This window comes from Coccidioides posadasii, chromosome 4 (genome assembly GCF_018416015.2).
Source record: "Coccidioides posadasii str. Silveira chromosome 4, complete sequence".
NCBI classification, from domain to species: domain Eukaryota; kingdom Fungi; phylum Ascomycota; class Eurotiomycetes; order Onygenales; family Onygenaceae; genus Coccidioides; species Coccidioides posadasii.
In genome coordinates, this window is record NC_089410.1 from 3274707 (window position 1) to 3294813 (window position 20107).

A 20107-nucleotide genomic window follows, 5' to 3' on the forward strand; every position below is an offset into this window, starting at 1 on the left:
TTTTCTTTTTTTTTTCTTTTTTTTTCTTCTGTATTTCTGCCCACAAGGGTGACTTTTTACTTTGTATTACTTTTTTGCGTCTAATGTGGATAGGACCATCCCTGTATGTATTTAATGTCTGGGTATGAAGGTTGGCGCTGCACATTGTGCTGTTTGGGGTCCACTGCCTGAAAATACACATTTCTAGCCTGCTATACTCCATACTCCGCACCCCGTAACCTCTTCGTATGCATCTTCTCCAGGCTGTACCCTGTCAGGTAGTTTAATCCAACTATTTAGCACCCTGTCTCACATGACACACATAGATCACCTGATGTCCGTCCGATGAGCTCTGCATTTCTTCTTCAACGTGCTCAGCCCCAATGGTAGAGATCTCAGTACACCGGTGTCTTCGGGAATCTGTAGGACTTCCCGCAGTGCCTGGTAGTGTTGGCGAGATATTCCCGATTTTTCGCACCATAATCCTAAAGCGAGCGTGAAGTGGTGCAGCATTTCATCAGGCTCCGCACGCGCGTGGACTAGGACCTCCGACGGGTCGTTCATTGTAGTCGGGATGTAGGTCTCAGCTGGCTGGTCGCCCAACGGATCCTCTAGTCGTGAATGAAAACCGGAATCTTCATTGCCAACCGGGTGCACTGGATGTAACATAGTCTGTAACTGGGGTTCGGATTCGGGCTCTTCATACTGTTGTGATTCATTGCGTAGAGCTGCCACTGCTTCTTGTATAATCTCGTGCACCCTGACGTCTTCTGGTTCAGAATGAGTGTCGGATAGAGCGTCGGGCGGAGCATCAGAGGCACCTGAAGGACTTGCTGCATCCTGTACACAGCCTGATTAGAATGATGCTGGCAGGCTGACAGAGGATCCAAGATCTTACATTCAACCCTGACTTCTCAGTTTGATTGTTCAGCCGAATGTCGGATTCCACTGAAGGTAAAACGCGATTGCAATCTTGCGATTCCCGCAACAAATGGGCATGCTGTCTGCGCCTTCGAAGCAAATGAAGTCGCCTTTTCCAAAACATATAGTCCTGTATGCGCCTCAAGTACCTCGGACGTCGCATGTTTGCTCGAGGTTTATACACCGGTTTCCGCAGTGGTTGCGTTTCAAGTTGCAGGAACAGTGAGGGTTGCTGCGGAATTTCTTTGGGACAAAGTATGTAGGAATTAGAAAGAATATTGCTGTTCGATTGGGGAATCGGACATATTATAGCAAAGTTGAATGTTAGAGCAGCCGCAAAATGTGCCGACTGTGCCGCAGACCAACTGTAATATCCCGATCACCTAGACCTGTAATTGGCCCTAAGGGATGCAAGGTCAGCGATGATCCGCATCCTCCTGGGTGATCGGCCTATTTCAAAGAAATCAATTGAACTGACTTTGATATTTGGAAGGGGCGAAGACACTGTCTGCGAATCAGCAGCCAAGATAGGCTGATTTGCTGCTGCCCTGCCCTCTGCCGCGTCCGCTCTTCCCCTCCCCACTCTGATCACATCTTCTCCCTTTGTTCAGTCCCAGCTGAACATGTCTGAATCAGGTCTGTCTCCAACTGGAGGCAGTGGAGCTGATTTGCTCAAAAGTACAATCAAGCAGCCTGAATGAGCTTTAGTTCCTAGCAAATGAAAAACTTCCGAATCGGGTTCAAAGCCCTCAATTGGTGCATCATACATTCCAAACTCTATACATTTTGGACCCTTTATACTCCGTACGTGCAGTGTGAATCTACAGTTGATCTACGGTTTCAAGCTTCTAGCGACCTGTGGTTCAATGGACGGGTCGCGTCGGATAAACGTTTTCCGACGGTTGCCCGAAAAGCTCATTTTTCCGGTATTGGCAGACGAAAATCCCCCCTTTAGGTAGCTTAGCGAATGACAAACATACGAGACCTCCATCAGGTTATAGCCCTTTGCACGGAAGAGCAAGCATATAAGGTTGATTTACAGCTCAATTGGTTATTTAAGCTTACAATCAACACCTTCGATAGCTATCCTTGTGGATAGTGAGATTTTCGAACACTTAGAAGGGCGCACCCGCCACGAGCGGTGCCTTCTATACGTGCAACCCCTGTAGCTTTCTGGCACGATAGCGAGTCCAATCCCTGCAAGCTACACGCAACTAGCAAGCAGACCGAGTACCTGGTGCTGAAGCTGTGGTGAATTGTACAAGCTCGCATGCCGAAGATATTGTCCTAAAGGAGCAGGAGAGTTCGCCACCACCAGATAATCCTGACATTACGAGGTTCTGGAGAGCCAAGAATAATTGGCTATATGACTTAATTGACGGTACAATAACTAAAAAAGCCAGAGTCCACTTCACAGAACCAGATGACCTTGTCGCCTACAAGCTCTGGAAGTCTGTGGAGACAGCTTTCCTAGAGAGACCTGAGATCTGCCGAGAACGCCTAGCAAGGGAAATATTGACTATGACACCGCAGTCTACTGGTGGAGAGAGGAATTATATAGAGAGATTCCTAGCAATCCGCATGGAACTTGGAGTCTATCGGGTTTAAATACCCCGACTACACGCTACATGATATTCTTAAGGCGAACATTACGCCTCGATGGAGAGAATTCATCCAGGAAAGATATGACATGGCGTTTAAAGAAACAGACTTACCGGATAAACGACCTCGAAGGCCTATTAAGAGACATTCTATACCGAATTCCTAAGAGTAAAAGCTTTTGAAGGGGTCTTACGAACAGGCCCAATACAGATGCAACAAGAAGCTCAAACCCTAGTTGGAATCCGAATCGAGCTTACAAGAATACGGGCGCCGAATCCAATCGGGAGAAGAGCACGCCATATTGAGATCCAGCACCATATGATGAGACATTGGGTTCAAAACGACAACATCTCAAATCAAGCACATTGGAACCGACGCGAATAAAGCTGACGTGCTCACCAAGGCTCTTGCAAAGGGACTCTTATGCTCATTTTTGGGAGCGCTGTACGCGTTACAGGTTAATACAGGAAGATGTGGAGGTTTATCAGCGAAGCCAGCAACAATACGGTATCACAGCGAAATGAGGCTAAGCCTGAAGAAGGAATAAATCTTGATTCTGTGATTAATTTTTGTTGGCGGATTTGAGAGACTTGGGAGCTTTGGACCTCTGTGGCACTTTGCTTGCTGCTGGAGCTGTAAGCTTAGCAAAATGACAAGCACATGAGCTGAGCCCTCCACCACATCCCGCTCGAGAATCCAAAATCATTGCCATAATCACCATCTCCATTGGCCCAAACCTTAGGCTGGCTGCAATCACATGCTTAGAGAGACATCGATGACTCAGCAGGGTGTTTGGTGAGCCCCAACAAATCGAGCGGAAAAGAAAGTCTGCACGGGCTGCGACAATCCAGGTGCAGGGGGCATTTGCAGCGTCGCGTGAGGCCGTTCCTTTGTGTGCTCCAAGCCTGTCGTGACCAGTTCGAAGTTGACAGGGAAGAAAACCACAGTCGCTAGCAAGCGGACATCCTCCCCCTGAGGCTTTTTTTCGCATTCCGCAGAGCAAAGCGAACATTACTTTTAAGCCGCCATAAATCACATTCACGGAAAACCGTAAAAAAAATAAAAGTAAGAATAAAAATATGGAATCCGAACATCGTGTCCTCCGATCTCGTCCGCGGAGCTTCTACCTTCCCTCTACCGAATCCTCTCAGCCCGGCACCCCGATCGTCGATGAATCTTCACCGCCGCCTGACTCTCTCGACCCGAAGCAAGATGATCTGACATCCTCCCGGTCCATGATGAACCTGACCTCGCCCACTCTGTACGGGATATACTCGCCCACCGCGTTCGGAGGCGTGAGAGATGAGTCCGGCACGCCCTGGGATACCGGCGCGCAGACGCCCAACCTGCAGCCTTCCCCGCCGGTGGAAGGCCGGGATTACTTCTCGCCCGCCGGCAATGGGATCTCTGAGCAGACCGTCCTGCAGGCGCACGTTGTCAAGAAGCATGGGTTCAGGGGATACGTGCTGCCTCTGATCCGGAGGAGCGTGTTGCTGTTCTTGTTTGGCATGGCGTATGGTGGGATCATCACGCATCTGCATGGCCATCCAAATGTGGCCGGACGGGTGCCGGTGAACATGGAGCATATTGATCTTGATCAGAGGTCGTTGGGATATCTGGCGCTTTGGGGCGTGGCGGGTGTTGCGTTGGGGAGTCTGCAGCCTTGGTTTGACCTTCTCTGGGGGGATGATTTGATTGTCGGGAGAAGTCAGAATGCGGCGAGGACGGCTAAGGGGAATGGGCTTTTGGAATGGAGCCCTATGGTGAGGAGTATTGGGGCATTTGTGGGTATTGCTTTTGCAATCGTGAGTGTTTCCATCCATGGCCTAACCGCAGGTTTTTTTTTTTTTTTGTTCTTTTCTATTTTATACTAACCATACGATGGTCTGATAGAGGAAGCTTCCCTGGCAGTCCACCCTACAAGTTTCCCTCACCCTCGCCCTCGCCAACCCTGTGCTGTGGTATCTTATTGATCGCTCCAAGCCGGGATTTGTCCTCTCCACATTGGTCGGGATAACTGGCATGCTGGCCCTGTTGGGGATCAATCCTACGATTGTACCTTCACCGGCGACCGCGTCGCTTTCGTCCCCACTTGCAGCTACTTCTCCAGACACTACGATGAATGGCGCCCCGATACCATCTACTACAAATATCATGGGAATGACCCAAGAGAGCGTTGCGGTGGGGACGTGGATTGCTAGCGTGCTGTTCTGCAGCTGTGTATGCTTTGGAAATATCGGCAGGAGGTTAGCAGACTGAATATCCAGGAGACCTGCGAGAACGTCCGAGTTTTCCTAACAGGCTTGATCTGCTTCTTTTTTCACCTTTCGACGGTTTATGACTCTATCGTTAACTTATTATTATTAATCTGCATTGTTACGGGTTTGGTTGAACGGCGGAGCGAGGAATCGGGGACTTATAGACTTCTTTTTAAGGCATGGCATCTCAGCCAGGTATGGCTCTTGTAGCTCCTGTTCGGGGATCGGATAACAATACGACTACGGAGGACATCATGGTTGGGGAAAAACAAAAAGAGCAGAATGTAGCATCAATCATTGCAATCCCATCCACGAAGATTCAAGAATGACACTGCACCCAAGATCGAAGCTTAATGATTTTTTCTTCATTCTATACAAGTATATCTTGCATACTTCCTGACATCATGGGTTTCTTAGGAGAAACCTTTGCGAGGAGAGGACTGTAGAATGTTGAAATTTGCGTTGTTCATGGAGAGGAAAAGAAAAGAAGAGAAGGAGAAACAAAAACTTCGCTCGCGGAAGAAAAAGTGTCGTTGGTGCCGGTCGGCGCTAGGCCGGATCGGGTTGTGGTGTTTGCGGTGTTTGCGGTGTTTGCGGTGTTTGCCCGGCGATGTGGGATGGTTTTCGTGGAGGGGCACAACGGAAAGACGAAAAGTCGGGAGAGGACAAGACTGGCCTTGTTGTTTTTTTTTTCTCTTCTTTGTCGACTATTCTCCCGTCCTACGAGTCAATTGAGGAGAATTTGAGCAGTTAGATCTTCCTGGTGGCTACCATGGCGCAGAAATCTGGTATGTTTTTTTCTATCTCTCGTTCACCTAGCATTCTGCTTCAACAACACTTGACTGATTATTTGTGTTTGTAGCCATCCTCTCCGTCTACGATAAGACCGGCCTCTTGGACTTGGCCAGGGGCCTGGCCGGGAGCAATGTTCGCATTCTGGCGTCTGGCGGCACGGCCAAGATGATCAGAGAGGCTGGAATTCCCGTCGAGTGAGTTCAACCCGGAGCGAGAGCCGTCTTTAAAAAGGCCGTCGAGCACTGCTCCGTTTTTATTTTTATTTTTCGCATAAAATCCGATGATAATTTGTCTCATTGCGAGGAAAATAATAGAGACGTCTCCGCCATTACGCATGCCCCTGAAATGCTCGGTGGCCGCGTCAAGACCCTCCATCCCGCCGTTCACGGTGGTATTCTAGCGCGGAATATCGAGTCCGACGAGAAGGATCTCGCCGAACAGAAGATCAATAAAGTCGATTTCGTCGTCTGCAATTTATATCCCTTCAAGGACACTGTGGCCAAGGAAGATGTTACAATCGCTCAGGCCGTGGAGGAAGTTGATATTGGTGGTGTAACCCTTCTTCGTGCCGCCGCGAAGAACCATGCCCGTGTGACGGTCCTTAGTGATCCGAACGATTACCCCGAGTTCCTGGGCGAACTGAAAAAGGGAGAGATCTCCGAGAAGAACCGCCGCCTTTATGCCCTCAAGGCATTTGAACACACCGCAGACTATGACGAGGCTATCTCTGGATTCTTCAGGAAGCAGTATGCCGGCGAAGGGGTTCAGCACCTTGCTCTGAGATATGGTGCCAATCCCCACCAGAAACCAGCTGCTGCGTTTATGAGAGAGGGCAAATTGCCTTTCAAAGTGCTCAACGGCTCTCCCGGTTATATCAACCTGCTGGATTCCTTGAACGCATGGCCATTGGTTAAGGAGCTGAAACAGGCGCTCGGTTATCCGGCTGCTGCTAGTTTCAAACACGTCTCACCGGCGGGTGCGGCTATCGGCATTCCGCTGAACGAGAAGGAGAAGAAAGTCTACATGGTTGAGGACATTGCCGGAATTGATGAGTCCGGGTTGGCCCAAGCATACGCGCGTGCCCGTGGCGCGGACCGCATGTCTAGTTTTGGTGATGTTATTGCTCTGTCGGACGTTGTCGACGTACCCACCGCCAAGATCATCTCCCGTGAGGTCTCCGATGGTGTGATTGCCCCTGGATACCAACCCGAAGCTCTTGCTTTGCTCGCAAAGAAGAAAGGAGGGAAATACCTCGTCCTCGAGATGGATGACAGTTACACTCCCCCCGAGGAAGAAACTCGCACTCTCTATGGCGTGCAGCTTCAGCAGCACCGCAATGACGCGGTCATCTCTCCAAAGTCCACTTTCAACACCATCATCACACCAAAGGATCTCAAGGGCCTTCCCGAGTCTGCACTTCGCGATCTTACCGTTGCCACGATCGCCCTAAAATATACCCAATCCAACTCCGTCTGCTATGCAGTCAATGGCCAAGTAATTGGTCTCGGAGCAGGTCAACAGAGCAGGATTCACTGCACCCGCCTTGCCGGAGACAAGGCCGACAACTGGTGGATGCGCTTCCACGACCGCGCGCTGAACATCAAATGGAAGGCGGGCGTCAAGAGACCCGAGAAGAGCAACGCAATCGACATGCTGTGCTCAGGACAGGTTCCCAAGAACGAGGTCGAGAAGCAAGATTATGAACGAGTGTTTGAAGAAGTCCCGGCACCCTTTACACCGGAAGAGAGAGAAGAATGGGGGAAGAAATTGGGAGAGGTGACTATTTCTTCGGATGCATTTGTACGTGCTATTTCACCTCCATTTAATTTATCGGGCCATTGATCCACTATACTAACCTAGAGAACAGTTCCCCTTCGTGGACAACGTCTTCCGTGCTGCACGGTCCGGAGTTAAGTATATTGCAGCTCCGAGTGGAAGCCAGAATGACTCTGCTGTGTTTGAGACGGCCGAGAAATTGGGTATGGTGTTTGTGCAACAGGGCATCCGCCTGTTCCACCATTAAATTCAACAAAGCTAGAAAAAGCATAGGCTTTCTTTCTTTTCGGCTTATACATTTGACGGGATGATGCTAGGTTCTTTTGAAATATGATGTGATAATGCTCCTTTGTTTTATTTAATGCCAGGGTAGTTTTAGGGGAAAAAAAGGAAGTGAAACAAAGTTCAACATTGGATTCCTGCAATGGGCTTTCACCGCATGTCCTCGCTTTATCCTCTTCACCTCAGTCGTCAAAATACATTCAGTTCACTTGAGTAGATGCCAGTTTCCTCAATCACCAGCAAACATGTATGCCGGAAGTTACTGAGCCGGGACCACAGGGTGGTCCTTCTCAGGGCATGCTGTATCCAACCGCAGAGATTGATTGGCGGAGAGGCATCGACAAGGCTGTGCAGGACGTGCTGCATTCGCCATGTTCCGTAGAGATGAATGCAGCCTGGTGGTCTGATTCCGGCGGCGGCTGTCTTTGTTGACTTCACAGACGTTCGCCGTGATTGTTTTGCGTTTTGAACATGCGTCTCGTTGCCGGGGAACACGTGACTTGCTGCTAGCGCCCAGACCTCCTGAGAGGAGCCAGAAACAACAGCTTGGACTTCCGCTCAACGTCAACCTCACTCATCCCCGATCCCTCTCTACTAGCCTTCATTCCCATATTCCCCCTCTTCCTTTTTTCTTCTTCTTTACTCTTCTTTGCCTTTCATTGCTCGCTTGGGAATTACACTTTTTACGGAATTACGCCCCTTTTTTAATTGGCTTTCTCGCGGTCTTTGCGGAGGTTTGGGCTTTTGTTGATTTGCTGGCGTCATCTCCCGAACGCTTCAGCCTTTGCATACCTTTGGGAATTGTTGGATGAGGGAGCTGCCTGACGGCCGTCGGTAAACATGGCGCCTCTTCCGATTAAATTTACGGAACTACTTCAGGTATTATCTTTTTCCTTTTTTTTTGTTTCCCGGCCGGTCACCCTGGGTTGAATGCGCGATTGGGCTTTGGATCGCTAATCTACCTGTTTCCTCTAGTTGACGAACCTCGATATTGTGGTATGTATTTCGCCTCTTTTTGACCGTCTCAACGATAGTCGGTTAAGTTCTTGGGATATCCTCGTGTATTCGAACCTCTGAGGATGAATGCATGAGGTGTTTCTGGCATTTCGTGCACCGCTAACATCACGCGTGCTGTAGCCCGCATCTATCGGATTCAATTCATGTGTAAGTGTAGCTGCTGTCCCTACAACTCTCTCCTCTCCGCTAATCGCCCATGTGTTTGAACCATCCAGACCCTTGAATCCGATTCATTCGTGTGCGTTCGTCAAAAGTTACCCGAAAGTGACAAAACGCAAGTCATTATCATCAACCTCAAGAATAATAATGAAGTCGTTCGTCGGCCCATCAACGCCGATAATGCTATCATGCATTGGAACCGAAACATCATCGCCCTCAAGGCCCAGGGTAGAACCGTTCAAGTCTTTGACCTCCAGGCGAAGGAGAAATTGAAATCCGCCGTGCTCACCGAGGATGTTGTGTATTGGAAATGGTTCAGCGAGACGAGTTTGGGCCTGGTAACAGAGGCTGCGGTTTACCATTGGAACGTCTTCGATCCGTCTCAGCATGCGCCTATAAAGATGTTTGACCGCATCGCTAATCTAAACGTGTGTCCTGAATACTTCCTCGTTGCGATCACGTGCTAATGCATTGCTTGTAGGGATGCCAAATCATCAGCTACAAAGTCAACGAAGATCAGAAATGGATGGCTGTCGTCGGTATCAGCCAGCAGCAAGGACGCATTGTTGGAACGATGCAGCTTCACTCCGTCGAGCGTGGTATTTCACAGCACATTGAAGGCCATGCCGCCGCTTTCGCATCCATCTCTGTCGAAGGCTCCCCCTTGCCGCACAAGCTTTTCACGTTTGCTGTTCGCACCCAAACCGGAGCAAAACTGCAGATCGCGGAGATCGATCACCAAGAACCCAATCCGAAGTTTGCGAAGAAGGCCGTGGAGATCTACTTCCCACCAGAGGCGACCAATGATTTCCCGGTCGCGATGCAGGTTTCGAAGAAATATGACATTGTATATCTCGTCACAAAATTCGGCTTCATTCATCTATATGACCTAGAAACCGGCACGTGCATTTTCATGAACCGCATCTCAAGCGAGACGATCTTCGTTACGACTCCAGACTCGGAATCCACGGGTCTGGTCGGGGTCAACCGCAAGGGTCAAGTCCTATCCGTCAGCGTTGATGAGAACACCATCATTCCTTACCTCCTCGATAATCCAGCCAACACATCGCTTGCTGTTAAGCTGGCTGCTAAGGGAGGCCTTCCAGGTGCAGATAATCTTCTCCAGAGACAATTTGAGACGCTCCTTTCCCAGCAGAACTATATAGAGGCTGCAAAGGTTGCGGCAAACTCACCACGTGGCTTCCTCCGTACCCCGGAGACCATTAACCGACTCAAGAGCGCTCCTCAGAGTGCACAAGGAATGTCCGTCATTCTCCAGTATTTCGGCATGCTGTTGGACAAGGGTTCGTTAAACAAGTATGAAAGTATTGAATTGGTTCGACCCGTTATGCAGCAGAGTCGAAAGCATCTGCTCGAAAAATGGCTTAGTGAGGACAAGCTTGAGTGTTCTGAGGAGCTGGGTGATATTGTGCGACCATACGATGTTGGCCTTGCTTTGGGGATCTATTTGAAGGCAAACGTCCCCCACAAAGTTGTCGCTGGGTTTGCGGAAACCGGACAGTTTGACAAGATTATTGCTTACTCCAAGCAAGTTGGCTTCCAGCCTGATTATGTCCAACTTCTCCAGCACATCGTTCGCGTTAACCCCGAAAAGTGTGCCGAGTTCGCTGGTCAACTTGTTAGCGAGGAGAGTGGCGCCGTCGTCGATCTCGATCGTGTGGTTGATGTTTTTATATCTCAAAATATGATCCAACAAGCCACTGCTTTCTTGCTAGATGCCCTCAAGGACAACAAGCCGGAACATGGGCACCTCCAGACTCGCCTCCTGGAAATGAATCTCGTAAATGCTCCTCAGGTTGCGGATGCTATTCTCGGAAATGAAATGTTCACCCATTACGACAAGGCCAGGGTCTCACAACTCTGCGAAGGTGCTGGGTTGTACCAGCGAGCTTTGGAGAACACCGAGGATCCTGCGGTCATCATGCGCAATATCGTCCGGACCGATAAATTAAATCCCGACTGGCTGTCCAATTACTTCGGGCGCTTGTCAGTTGAACAGTCCTTGGAGTGCATGAACGAAATGCTCAAAGTGAACCTGCGGCAGAATCTTCAAGCCGTGGTTCAGTTGGCTACCAAGTACTCGGACCTGTTGGGCGCGACCAACTTGATCAATCTCCTCGAGAAATACCGAACGGCAGAAGGCCTATACTACTACCTTGGCAGCATCGTCAATTTGAGCGAAGATCCTGACGTGCACTTCAAGTATATCGAAGCCGCTACCAAGATGGGCCAGATGACAGAGGTTGAGCGAATCTGCCGTGAGAGCAACTACTATAATGCTGAGAAAGTCAAGAACTTCCTCAAGGAGGCCCGTCTCACCGAGCAGCTTCCTCTAATTATTGTCTGTGACAGATTCAATTTCATCCACGATTTGGTCCTTTACCTGTACCAGAATCAGCAGTACAATTCCATTGAGGTATATGTTCAGAGAGTCAATCCGTCTCGAACTCCAGCTGTTGTGGGAGGACTTCTCGACGTCGATTGCGATGAGGGCATTATCAAGAATCTCCTTTCAACCGTGGATCCTTCGTCTATTCCGATCGATGAGCTTGTCTCCGAGGTAGAGACCCGGAACCGCTTGAAGATTCTCCTTCCATTCCTGGAGAGCACGCTTGCTACCGGAAACCAGCAACAGGCAGTATATAACGCCCTTGCCAAGATTTACATTGATAGCAACAATAATCCCGAGAAGTTCTTGAAGGAGAATGATCTCTACGATACATTGGTTGTCGGTAAATATTGCGAGAAGCGTGATCCAAACTTGGCTTACGTTGCGTACCGAAAGGGCCAAAATGACTTGGAGCTCATCAACATCACCAATGAGAATTCGATGTACCGAGCCCAGGCAAGATATCTTCTTGAACGCGCCGACCCTGAGATTTGGGCCTTCGTATTAAACAGCAATAACATCCACCGCCGCTCTCTGGTCGATCAAGTGATTGCCACCGCCGTGCCAGAATCAGCCGAGCCAGACAAGGTTTCCATTGCCGTTAAAGCTTTCCTCGATGCCGATTTGCCTACAGAGCTGATCGAGCTCTTGGAGAAGATTATCCTAGAACCATCTCCATTCAGCGACAACAGCAGTCTGCAGAATCTCTTGATGCTTACGGCTGCCAAGGCGGACAAGGGCCGGTTGATGGACTACATCCACCAGCTGACAGAGTTCAATGCCGACGAAATCGCAAGCATGTGTCTGTCTGTCGGCCTGTATGAAGAAGCGTTCGAGATCTACAAGAAGGTTGATAACCACATCTCCGCCACAAACGTGCTTGTCGACTATATTGTCAGCATTGACCGCGCGCAAGAGTACGCTGAACGTGTTGAGCTCCCAGAAGTCTGGAGCAAAGTAGCAAAGGCTCAGCTGGATGGCCTTCGCGTTTCCGATGCCATTGCTTCGTATATCCGGGCTGGAGACCCATCGAACTACAATGAAGTCATTGAGACCGCCACTCACGCCGGCAAGGACGAGGACCTCGTCGAATTCTTGAAGATGGCCAGAAAGACTCTCCGTGAGCCGGCTGTCGACACTGCGCTCGCCCTCTCCTATGCCAGACTTAACCAGCTTCCTGAGCTTGAAGACTTCCTTCGCGGAGTTAACGTTGCAGACATCGAAGCTTCTGGTGACAAGGCCTACGAAGAAGGGTATCACGAAGCCGCCAAGATCTTCTTCACTAGTATCTCCAACTGGGCAAAACTCGCCACCACCCTCGTCCATCTCGAGGATTACCAGGCTGCGGTCGAATGCGCTCGAAAAGGAAACAGCGTCAAGGTCTGGAAGCAGGTTAACGAGGCCTGTGTTGCCAAGAAAGAGTTCCGGCTGGCCCAGATCTGCGGTCTCAACCTCATCGTCCACGCGGAGGAGTTGCAGGACCTGGTGCGCCAGTATGAGCGTAACGGATACTTCGACGAGCTCATCGCTTTGCTCGAGGCCGGTCTAGGCTTAGAGAGGGCACACATGGGCATGTTCACCGAGCTGGGCATCGCCCTGTCGAGATATCACCCGGACAGAGTGATGGAGCACCTGAAGCTTTTCTGGACACGCATCAATATCCCCAAGATGATCCGAGCCTGCGAGGAAGCGAATCTCTGGCCCGAGCTGGTATTCTTGTACTGCCATTACGACGAGTGGGATAACGCTGCCTTGGCGATGATGGAGCGGGCGGCGGATGCCTGGGAACACCACTCCTTCAAGGACATCATTGTGAAGGTGGCGAACCTGGAGATCTACTACCGGGCACTAAACTTCTACCTCCAGGAACAGCCGCTGCTGCTGACGGACCTGCTGCAAGTTCTTACGCCACGGATCGATGTGAATCGGGTGGTGCGCATGTTCGAGAAGTCCGACAACATCCCGCTGATCAAGCCGTTCCTGCTCAACGTCCAGCCCCAGAACAAGAAGGCGGTCAACAACGCGATCAACGATCTGCTGATCGAGGAAGAGGACTACAAGACGCTGCGCGACTCTGTTGAGAACCACGACAACTACGACCCGGTTGAGCTGGCGCAGAGGCTCGAGAAGCACGACCTGGTGTTCTTCCGACAGATCGCGGCGAGCATCTACCGCAAGAACAAGCGGTGGGAGAAGTCGATCTCGCTGTCGAAGCAGGACAAGCTCTTCAAGGATGCGATCGAGACAGCGGCAATTTCGGGCAAGACCGAGGTTGTGGAGGACCTTTTACGTTATGTAAGTGATGTCACTTTATTTTCTTTGTTCCCTTTACACACACACACACACACACACACATATATATATATATATGTATATATGTATATGTATATGTATATATGCTGACGGATGAAAAACTACAGTTCGTGGACATCGGCAGCCGCGAGTGCTATGTGGGCATGCTGTACGCGTGCTACGATCTGATCCGGCCGGACGTGGTGCTTGAGATGTCGTGGCGACACGGGCTGAACGACTTCACGATGCCGTACATGATCAACATGCTGAGCCAGCAGGTGCGGACAATCGAGATGCTGAAGAAGGACAACGAGGAGCGCAAGGCGAAGGAGGCGGCGCAGCAGAAGGAGGAGGACAACACGCCGGTGCTTGGGGGGACGAGACTGATGCTGACGCAGGGACCGGCCAGCCCAGCAGCGCACGCGATGCCGCTTGGAGGGCAGACAAATGGGATCACGCCTCAGATGACGGGCTTCCGGCCATTCTAAAAAAAAAAAAAAAAGGAAAAAAAAAAAGAAAACTTATTAATCAGGAGGACGATTGGTAGTTTATCTAGGCCGGTGGGACGGGGAAAGGGGCGCCATGACTGCATTTTACTTAGTTTGTGACAATAGATTCGATTTTCTTTTATTTTTTTTGTTTTGTTTCTTCGGACTTCAGGTGCTCCTTTCTACTGTTGCTGTCTGCCTTGAATTATGCCTTTTTTTTTTTTTTCTTTTTTTTTGCTCCTGTAATCCTAGCTAACGTTTTCGAGAGCTGTTCTATTTTTCTTGTTCTTCTGGCTGGGGAAAATTACTTTTAGTACTCCCGTATCTTGGTGGGAAAAGGTATTCTCCAATGCAGGATTTTTCACTTTATGCCGCTTTAAATTGGTTTGTCCGTATGTACGTCTTCTTCGACTTGGCATTATGCGATTTTCCAGCTCTTTCTTTTTTTTTTTCCCCCGACAGCCGGTGTGGGGGAGAAAATATTAAAGAAAAGAAAAAAAACCAAGAGAATTGAAAAAGCGGGGAAAAAAAGAGAGAGAGAGCTGCGAGTTGACGCCATTTTTCACCTGAAAGTTGTTTTTTCTTCCTTTTTTTAATATTTTCTCGCGATCCCCACAAATGAGAGTTGGTTAGAGAGTTTAGGGAGCTTGTCACAGGAACCAAAAAAAAAAAAAAAAAAAAAAAAGAAAAAGGGAAAAAAAGAAGAAAGAAAGAAAAAAGAAAGAAAAAAAAGGGTTGCAAAGGCGAAGAAGAAGGACTAAACTCCCCCTAACTACCCCTATCCCTAACCAACTCCCTCCTAAACCCTGCAAGAAGTAGAAGAGAAGAAGAACAAGGAGAAAAGCATCATGACGTCGCGACATCCTCGGTCTCGGCCCGACGGAAAGCGATTCTTCTCTTCAATTCGTTCTGCTTTTTCAATACTCTATTCTCTGTATGTGCAGTGCTTCCAGTCTCTGAGGTGCTTCCAGTAATGAAGGTATAAGTACTCCGTAGATTGGTTGATCAGCTGTAGATACTCGTTAAGTTCATCTGGTGGCCATTCCATTGAGACGAAATAAATAACAATAATACCACTAACTAATAATAAAGCAGGGGAGACGATGGTGCACGGACAGTCAGTCTAGTTAGATACAGTCGAGAAGGAGAAAAGAAGAAGAAGAAGAAGAGGAGGAGATTTCCCCGACGGATCGAGTTTTGCAGCTGACACAGATGGAGTTTTGTCGATTGAAAAGATATCTCCTCATCTTCTCTCTTTCTCTCTCTCTCTCTCTCTCTCTATTTTTTTTTTTTTTTTTTTTTTTTTTTTCTTTAAAAAAAATTAATTAATTCATATATTTTACCTCTTCTTCTGTTCTAGACGGTGGTCTGTCGTTGGGGGTTCCTAAAACTTCCGGCGCTGTCGGGGAACGGATTCGAGTCATCGTGAGACGGAGGAGAGTAAGTAGATAGATCCAGTAGAGTAGAGCAGAAAAGAAACAGTAAAAAGCAGGATATTCTCTTCAGTTTTAATCAGTAAATAGCACAAGAGTACACTGTCTTATTCTATTCTATTCTATTCTGTTTCTATATCCATTTCTATATATATATATTCTATATATTCTGTCGGCTAAAGCTATATTTTCTAAAACTCAACTCGACTCGACTTTACCCCACCTTTTTTCGCATCATCGTCCATCATCAACCGCCGCCCGCTCTTTTTCTTCTTCTCCTTCTTCTTCTTCTTCTCTTCTTCCCAATTCATCAACATCATCATCTTCTTCATCTTCATCATCTTCTTCATCATCTCAATTCATATTTTCTCTCAATTTGTATTTTCTCTCAATTGACCGCTCTCTCTCTCCCCTTTCCACTCCCCACCGGGAGGCTACCGTCGAACCTCCCGAAAGGAACCCTCTCCCCTCTTCTTCGTCCTGACCATATCGCATCATGGCTGCCTCCAATCCAGCCGTCTCTGTCGTGCCCGAGGAGGCGATCGACGACGTCGTCGAGGACCACTCCCCCTCCAACTACGAGCACTCCGTCCACCGCAGACTGCGCGCAAACTCCACCATCATGCAGTTCCACAAGATCCTCGTCGCCAACCGCGGCGAGATCCCCATCCGCATCTTCCGCACCGCCCACGAGCTGTCCCTCCAGACCGTCGCCGTCTACTCCTACGAGGACCGCCTCAGCATGCACCGCCAGAAGGCGGACGAGGCCTACATGATCGGCCGGAGGGGCCAGTTCACCCCCGTCGGCGCCTATCTCGCCGGCGACGAGATCATCCGCATCGCCGTCCAGCACGGCGTCCACCTCATCCACCCGGGCTACGGCTTCCTCTCCGAGAACGCTGAGTTCGCCCGCAACGTCGAGAAGGCCGGCCTCGTCTTCGTCGGCCCCACGCCGGACACCATCGACGCCCTGGGCGACAAGGTCTCCGCCCGTCGCCTCGCCATCAAGTGCGGCGTCCCCGTCGTCCCCGGGACCGAGGGCCCCGTCTCCCGCTTCGAGGAGGTCAAGGCCTTCACCGACCAGTACGGCTTCCCCATCATCATCAAGGCCGCCTTCGGCGGCGGTGGCCGCGGCATGCGTGTCGTCCGCGACCAGGAGTCCCTCCGCGACTCCTTCGAGCGCGCCACCTCGGAGGCCAAATCCGCCTTCGGCAACGGCACCGTCTTCGTCGAGCGCTTCCTCGACAGGCCCAAGCACATCGAGGTCCAGCTGCTCGGCGACAACCACGGCAACGTCGTCCACCTCTACGAGCGTGACTGCAGCGTCCAGCGCCGCCACCAGAAGGTCGTCGAGCTCGCCCCGGCCAAGGACCTCCCCGTCGACGTCCGCGACAGCATCCTCGCCGACGCCGTCAAGCTGGCCAAGTCCGTCAGCTACCGCAACGCCGGCACCGCCGAGTTCCTCGTCGACCAGCTCAACCGCTACTACTTCATCGAGATCAACCCCCGCATCCAGGTCGAGCACACCATCACCGAGGAGATCACCGGCATCGACATCGTCGCCGCCCAGATCCAGATCGCCGCCGGCGCCACCCTCGAGCAGCTCGGCCTCACCCAGGACCGCATCTCCACCAGAGGCTTCGCCATCCAGTGCCGCATCACCACCGAAGATCCCACAAAGGGCTTCCAGCCCGACACCGGCAAGATCGAGGTCTACCGCTCCGCCGGCGGCAACGGCGTCCGTCTCGACGGCGGCAACGGCTTCGCCGGCTCCATCATCACCCCGCATTACGACTCCATGCTGGTCAAGTGCACCTGCCACGGCTCAACCTACGAGATCGTCCGCCGCAAGATGCTCCGTGCCCTCGTCGAGTTCCGCATCCGCGGCGTCAAGACCAACATCCCCTTCCTCGCCTCCCTCCTGACCCACCCGACCTTCATCCAGGGCAACTGCTGGACCACCTTCATCGACGACACCCCCGAGCTCTTCGCCCTCATCGGCAGCCAGAACCGCGCCCAGAAGCTCCTCGCCTACCTCGGCGACGTTGCCGTCAACGGCAGCAGGATCAAGGGCCAGATCGGCGAGCCCAAGTTCAAGGGCGCCATCAGCATGCCCACCATCGTCGACGAGGCCGGAACACCCGTCGACGTCTCCGTCCCCTGCCAGAAGGGGTGGAAGCAGATCCTCGACGAGCAGGGTCCCGCCGCGTTCGCCAAGGCCGTCCGTGCCAACAAGGGCTGCTTGATCATGGACACCACATGGCGCGACGCCCACCAGTCTCTCCTCGCCACCCGTGTCCGAACAGTCGATCTGGTCAACATCGCAAAGGAGACGAGCCATGCCTACAGCAACGCCTACAGTCTAGAGTGCTGGGGCGGCGCCACCTTCGATGTCGCCATGAGATTCCTTTACGAGGATCCCTGGGACCGTCTCCGGAAGCTTCGCAAGGCTGTTCCAAACATTCCGTTCCAGATGTTGCTCCGTGGAGCCAACGGTGTCGCCTACTCTTCGTAAGTTGAATCCAAAAAAAATTAAATAAATAAATAAAAATAAATAAAAATAGAAAAAATAAAAATAAAAATAAGATCCGGCGCTAACTAATCTCCTAGCCTCCCTGATAACGCCATTTACCACTTCTGCAAACAGGCAAAGAAGTACGGTGTCGATATCTTCCGTGTCTTCGATGCCTTGAACGATATCCACCAGCTTGAGGTCGGCATGAAGGCCGTCCAGGCCGCTGGAGGTGTCGTCGAGGGTACTCTCTGCTACAGCGGTGACATGTTGAACCCCAACAAGAAATACAACCTCAACTACTACCTTGATCTTGTCGACAAGATCGTCGCCCTCGGCACCCATGTCCTCGGTATCAAGGACATGGCGGGTGTGTTGAAGCCCCAGGCAGCCACCATGCTCATCGGAGCGATCCGCAAGAAGTACCCCGATCTTCCCATCCACGTTCACACCCACGACTCCGCCGGCACCGGTGTCGCCTCCATGGTGGCTTGCGCCTTGGCTGGCGCTGATGCCGTCGACGCGGCCACCGACAGCATGTCCGGAATGACCTCCCAGCCCAGCGTCGGAGCCATCCTGGCTTCCCTCGAAGGCACCGAGTGCGATCCAAAGCTTGACATCCGAAACATCCGCGCCATCGACTCCTACTGGGCTCAGTTGCGCCTGCTCTACTCTCCGTTCGAGGCTGGCTTGACCGGACCCGACCCCGAGGTCTACGAGCACGAGATCCCCGGCGGCCAGCTCACCAACCTGATCTTCCAGGCCCACCAGCTCGGCCTCGGGACCCAGTGGGCCGAGACCAAGAAGGCGTACAAGCAGGCCAACGACCTTCTCGGCGACATCGTCAAGGTCACACCTACTTCCAAGGTTGTTGGTGACCTTGCGCAGTTCATGGTCTCCAACAAGCTCACCCCCGACGACGTTATCGCCCGTGCCGGCGAGCTCGACTTCCCCGGCTCCGTCCTCGAATTCCTCGAGGGTCTCATGGGCCAGCCTTACGGCGGCTTCCCCGAGCCCCTTCGCTCCAAGGCCCTCCGTGACCGCCGGAAGTTGGACAGCCGCCCCGGCCTGCACCTCCCGCCTCTGGATCTCGTGAAGATCAAGGCCGATCTCAAGGAGAAATACGGCACTGCCACCGAGTGCGACGTGGCCAGTTTCGCGATGTATCCCAAGGTCTACGAGGACTACCGCAACTTCGTCTCCAAGTACGGAGATCTCTCCGTCCTCCCGACCAAATACTTCCTCTCCAGACCGGAGATCGGCGAGGAGTTCTCCGTCGAACTTGAGCAGGGCAAGGTGCTTATCCTCAAGTTGTTGGCCGTCGGGCCGCTCTCCGAGCAGACCGGCCAGCGCGAAGTCTTCTACGAGATGAACGGAGAAGTCCGACAGGTCGCTGTTGACGATATCCTCGCGGCTGTCGACAACACGAGCAGGCCGAAGGCCGATCCCAACAACAGCAGCCAGGTCGGCGCGCCCATGAGCGGTGTTGTGGTCGAGATTAGAGTCCACGATGGATTGGAAGTGAAGAAGGGAGACCCAATTGCTGTTCTTAGCGCTATGAAGATGGTAAGTGGATCTATTCATATTGGGTGTTTTTCAAGTTAAGGGGAGAGTTATTTAACTGACTTGTGTGTGTTATAGGAAATGGTCATCTCAGCACCACATCATGGCACCATCTCCGGATTACTTGTGAAGGAAGGGGATTCTGTGGATGGACAGGATCTTATCTGCACAATTCACAAGGTGTAAAGCTAGTGTTTTATTTTTTTATTTTATTTTTTCTTTTTGTTCCTTTTTTATTTTTGTGTATGTGTGATTGACTAGACTAGTCCCTGGTGATGTTTATATTTGTTGTCCAATGTCGGCGGCAAAAAAAAAAAATATTATGCTCTTGGAAGAACAAAATTTGTTTTGGCATATTACCTCTTTTACTGTTTAGCAAAGAAGTGAAAAGAGTTTTCATTTTGAGACTCTTTCTTTTCTCCCACCCTTCTTGCGCTGTTCCTGGATATTCTCTCTTATGATGAGATGGAATAGCAGGCCTGGTTGACAGTCTAAAATCTAGATCTTTGTAAGGATTCGCCGGCGAACCCCTTACACAGACAAACAACATTCGCGAGCACACATAAAAGGCAGCCACTGCACGAACCCCTTAATGGAGGCCAGTGGCAATCTTGTTTACA

General features: G+C 51.0%; 5 protein-coding genes across 5 annotated transcripts; 4 read left to right on the forward strand and 1 right to left on the reverse strand.

Moving 5' to 3' along the window:
• Positions 1–11: 11 nt before the first annotated feature.
• On the reverse strand, positions 12–1300 carry D8B26_008429 (uncharacterized protein). Its single transcript, XM_003067410.2, has 2 exons — positions 878–1300; positions 12–819 (listed from the first exon to the last, which is right to left on the reverse strand). The coding sequence occupies exons 1-2, from the start codon at positions 1061–1063 to the stop codon at positions 307–309; spliced, it is 699 nt and encodes a 232-aa protein (XP_003067456.2). The 5' UTR covers positions 1064–1300; the 3' UTR covers positions 12–306.
• Positions 1301–3313: 2013 nt separating this feature from the next.
• On the forward strand, positions 3314–5102 carry D8B26_007938 (uncharacterized protein). Its single transcript, XM_003067411.2, has 2 exons — positions 3314–4307; positions 4396–5102. Exons 1-2 carry the CDS (start codon positions 3582–3584, stop codon positions 4759–4761), a joined length of 1092 nt encoding a protein of 363 aa, XP_003067457.1. The 5' UTR covers positions 3314–3581; the 3' UTR covers positions 4762–5102.
• A 312-nt stretch (positions 5103–5414) lies between these two features.
• ADE17 (bifunctional phosphoribosylaminoimidazolecarboxamide formyltransferase/IMP cyclohydrolase) lies at positions 5415–7814 on the forward strand. Its single transcript, XM_003067412.2, has 4 exons — positions 5415–5548; positions 5623–5749; positions 5870–7355; positions 7423–7814. The coding sequence occupies exons 1-4, from the start codon at positions 5533–5535 to the stop codon at positions 7576–7578; spliced, it is 1785 nt and encodes a 594-aa protein (XP_003067458.2). The 5' UTR covers positions 5415–5532; the 3' UTR covers positions 7579–7814.
• Positions 7815–8218: 404 nt separating this feature from the next.
• Positions 8219–14717, forward strand: D8B26_007940 (uncharacterized protein). The gene is made up of 6 exons (XM_003067413.2): positions 8219–8492; positions 8589–8609; positions 8751–8777; positions 8846–9217; positions 9271–13494; positions 13620–14717. The coding sequence occupies exons 1-6, from the start codon at positions 8454–8456 to the stop codon at positions 13977–13979; spliced, it is 5043 nt and encodes a 1680-aa protein (XP_003067459.1). The 5' UTR covers positions 8219–8453; the 3' UTR covers positions 13980–14717.
• Positions 14718–15619: 902 nt separating this feature from the next.
• On the forward strand, positions 15620–19825 carry PYC1 (pyruvate carboxylase). The gene is made up of 3 exons (XM_003067414.2): positions 15620–17923; positions 18023–19490; positions 19566–19825. The coding sequence occupies exons 1-3, from the start codon at positions 15909–15911 to the stop codon at positions 19671–19673; spliced, it is 3591 nt and encodes a 1196-aa protein (XP_003067460.2). The 5' UTR covers positions 15620–15908; the 3' UTR covers positions 19674–19825.
• Positions 19826–20107: the final 282 nt, after the last annotated feature.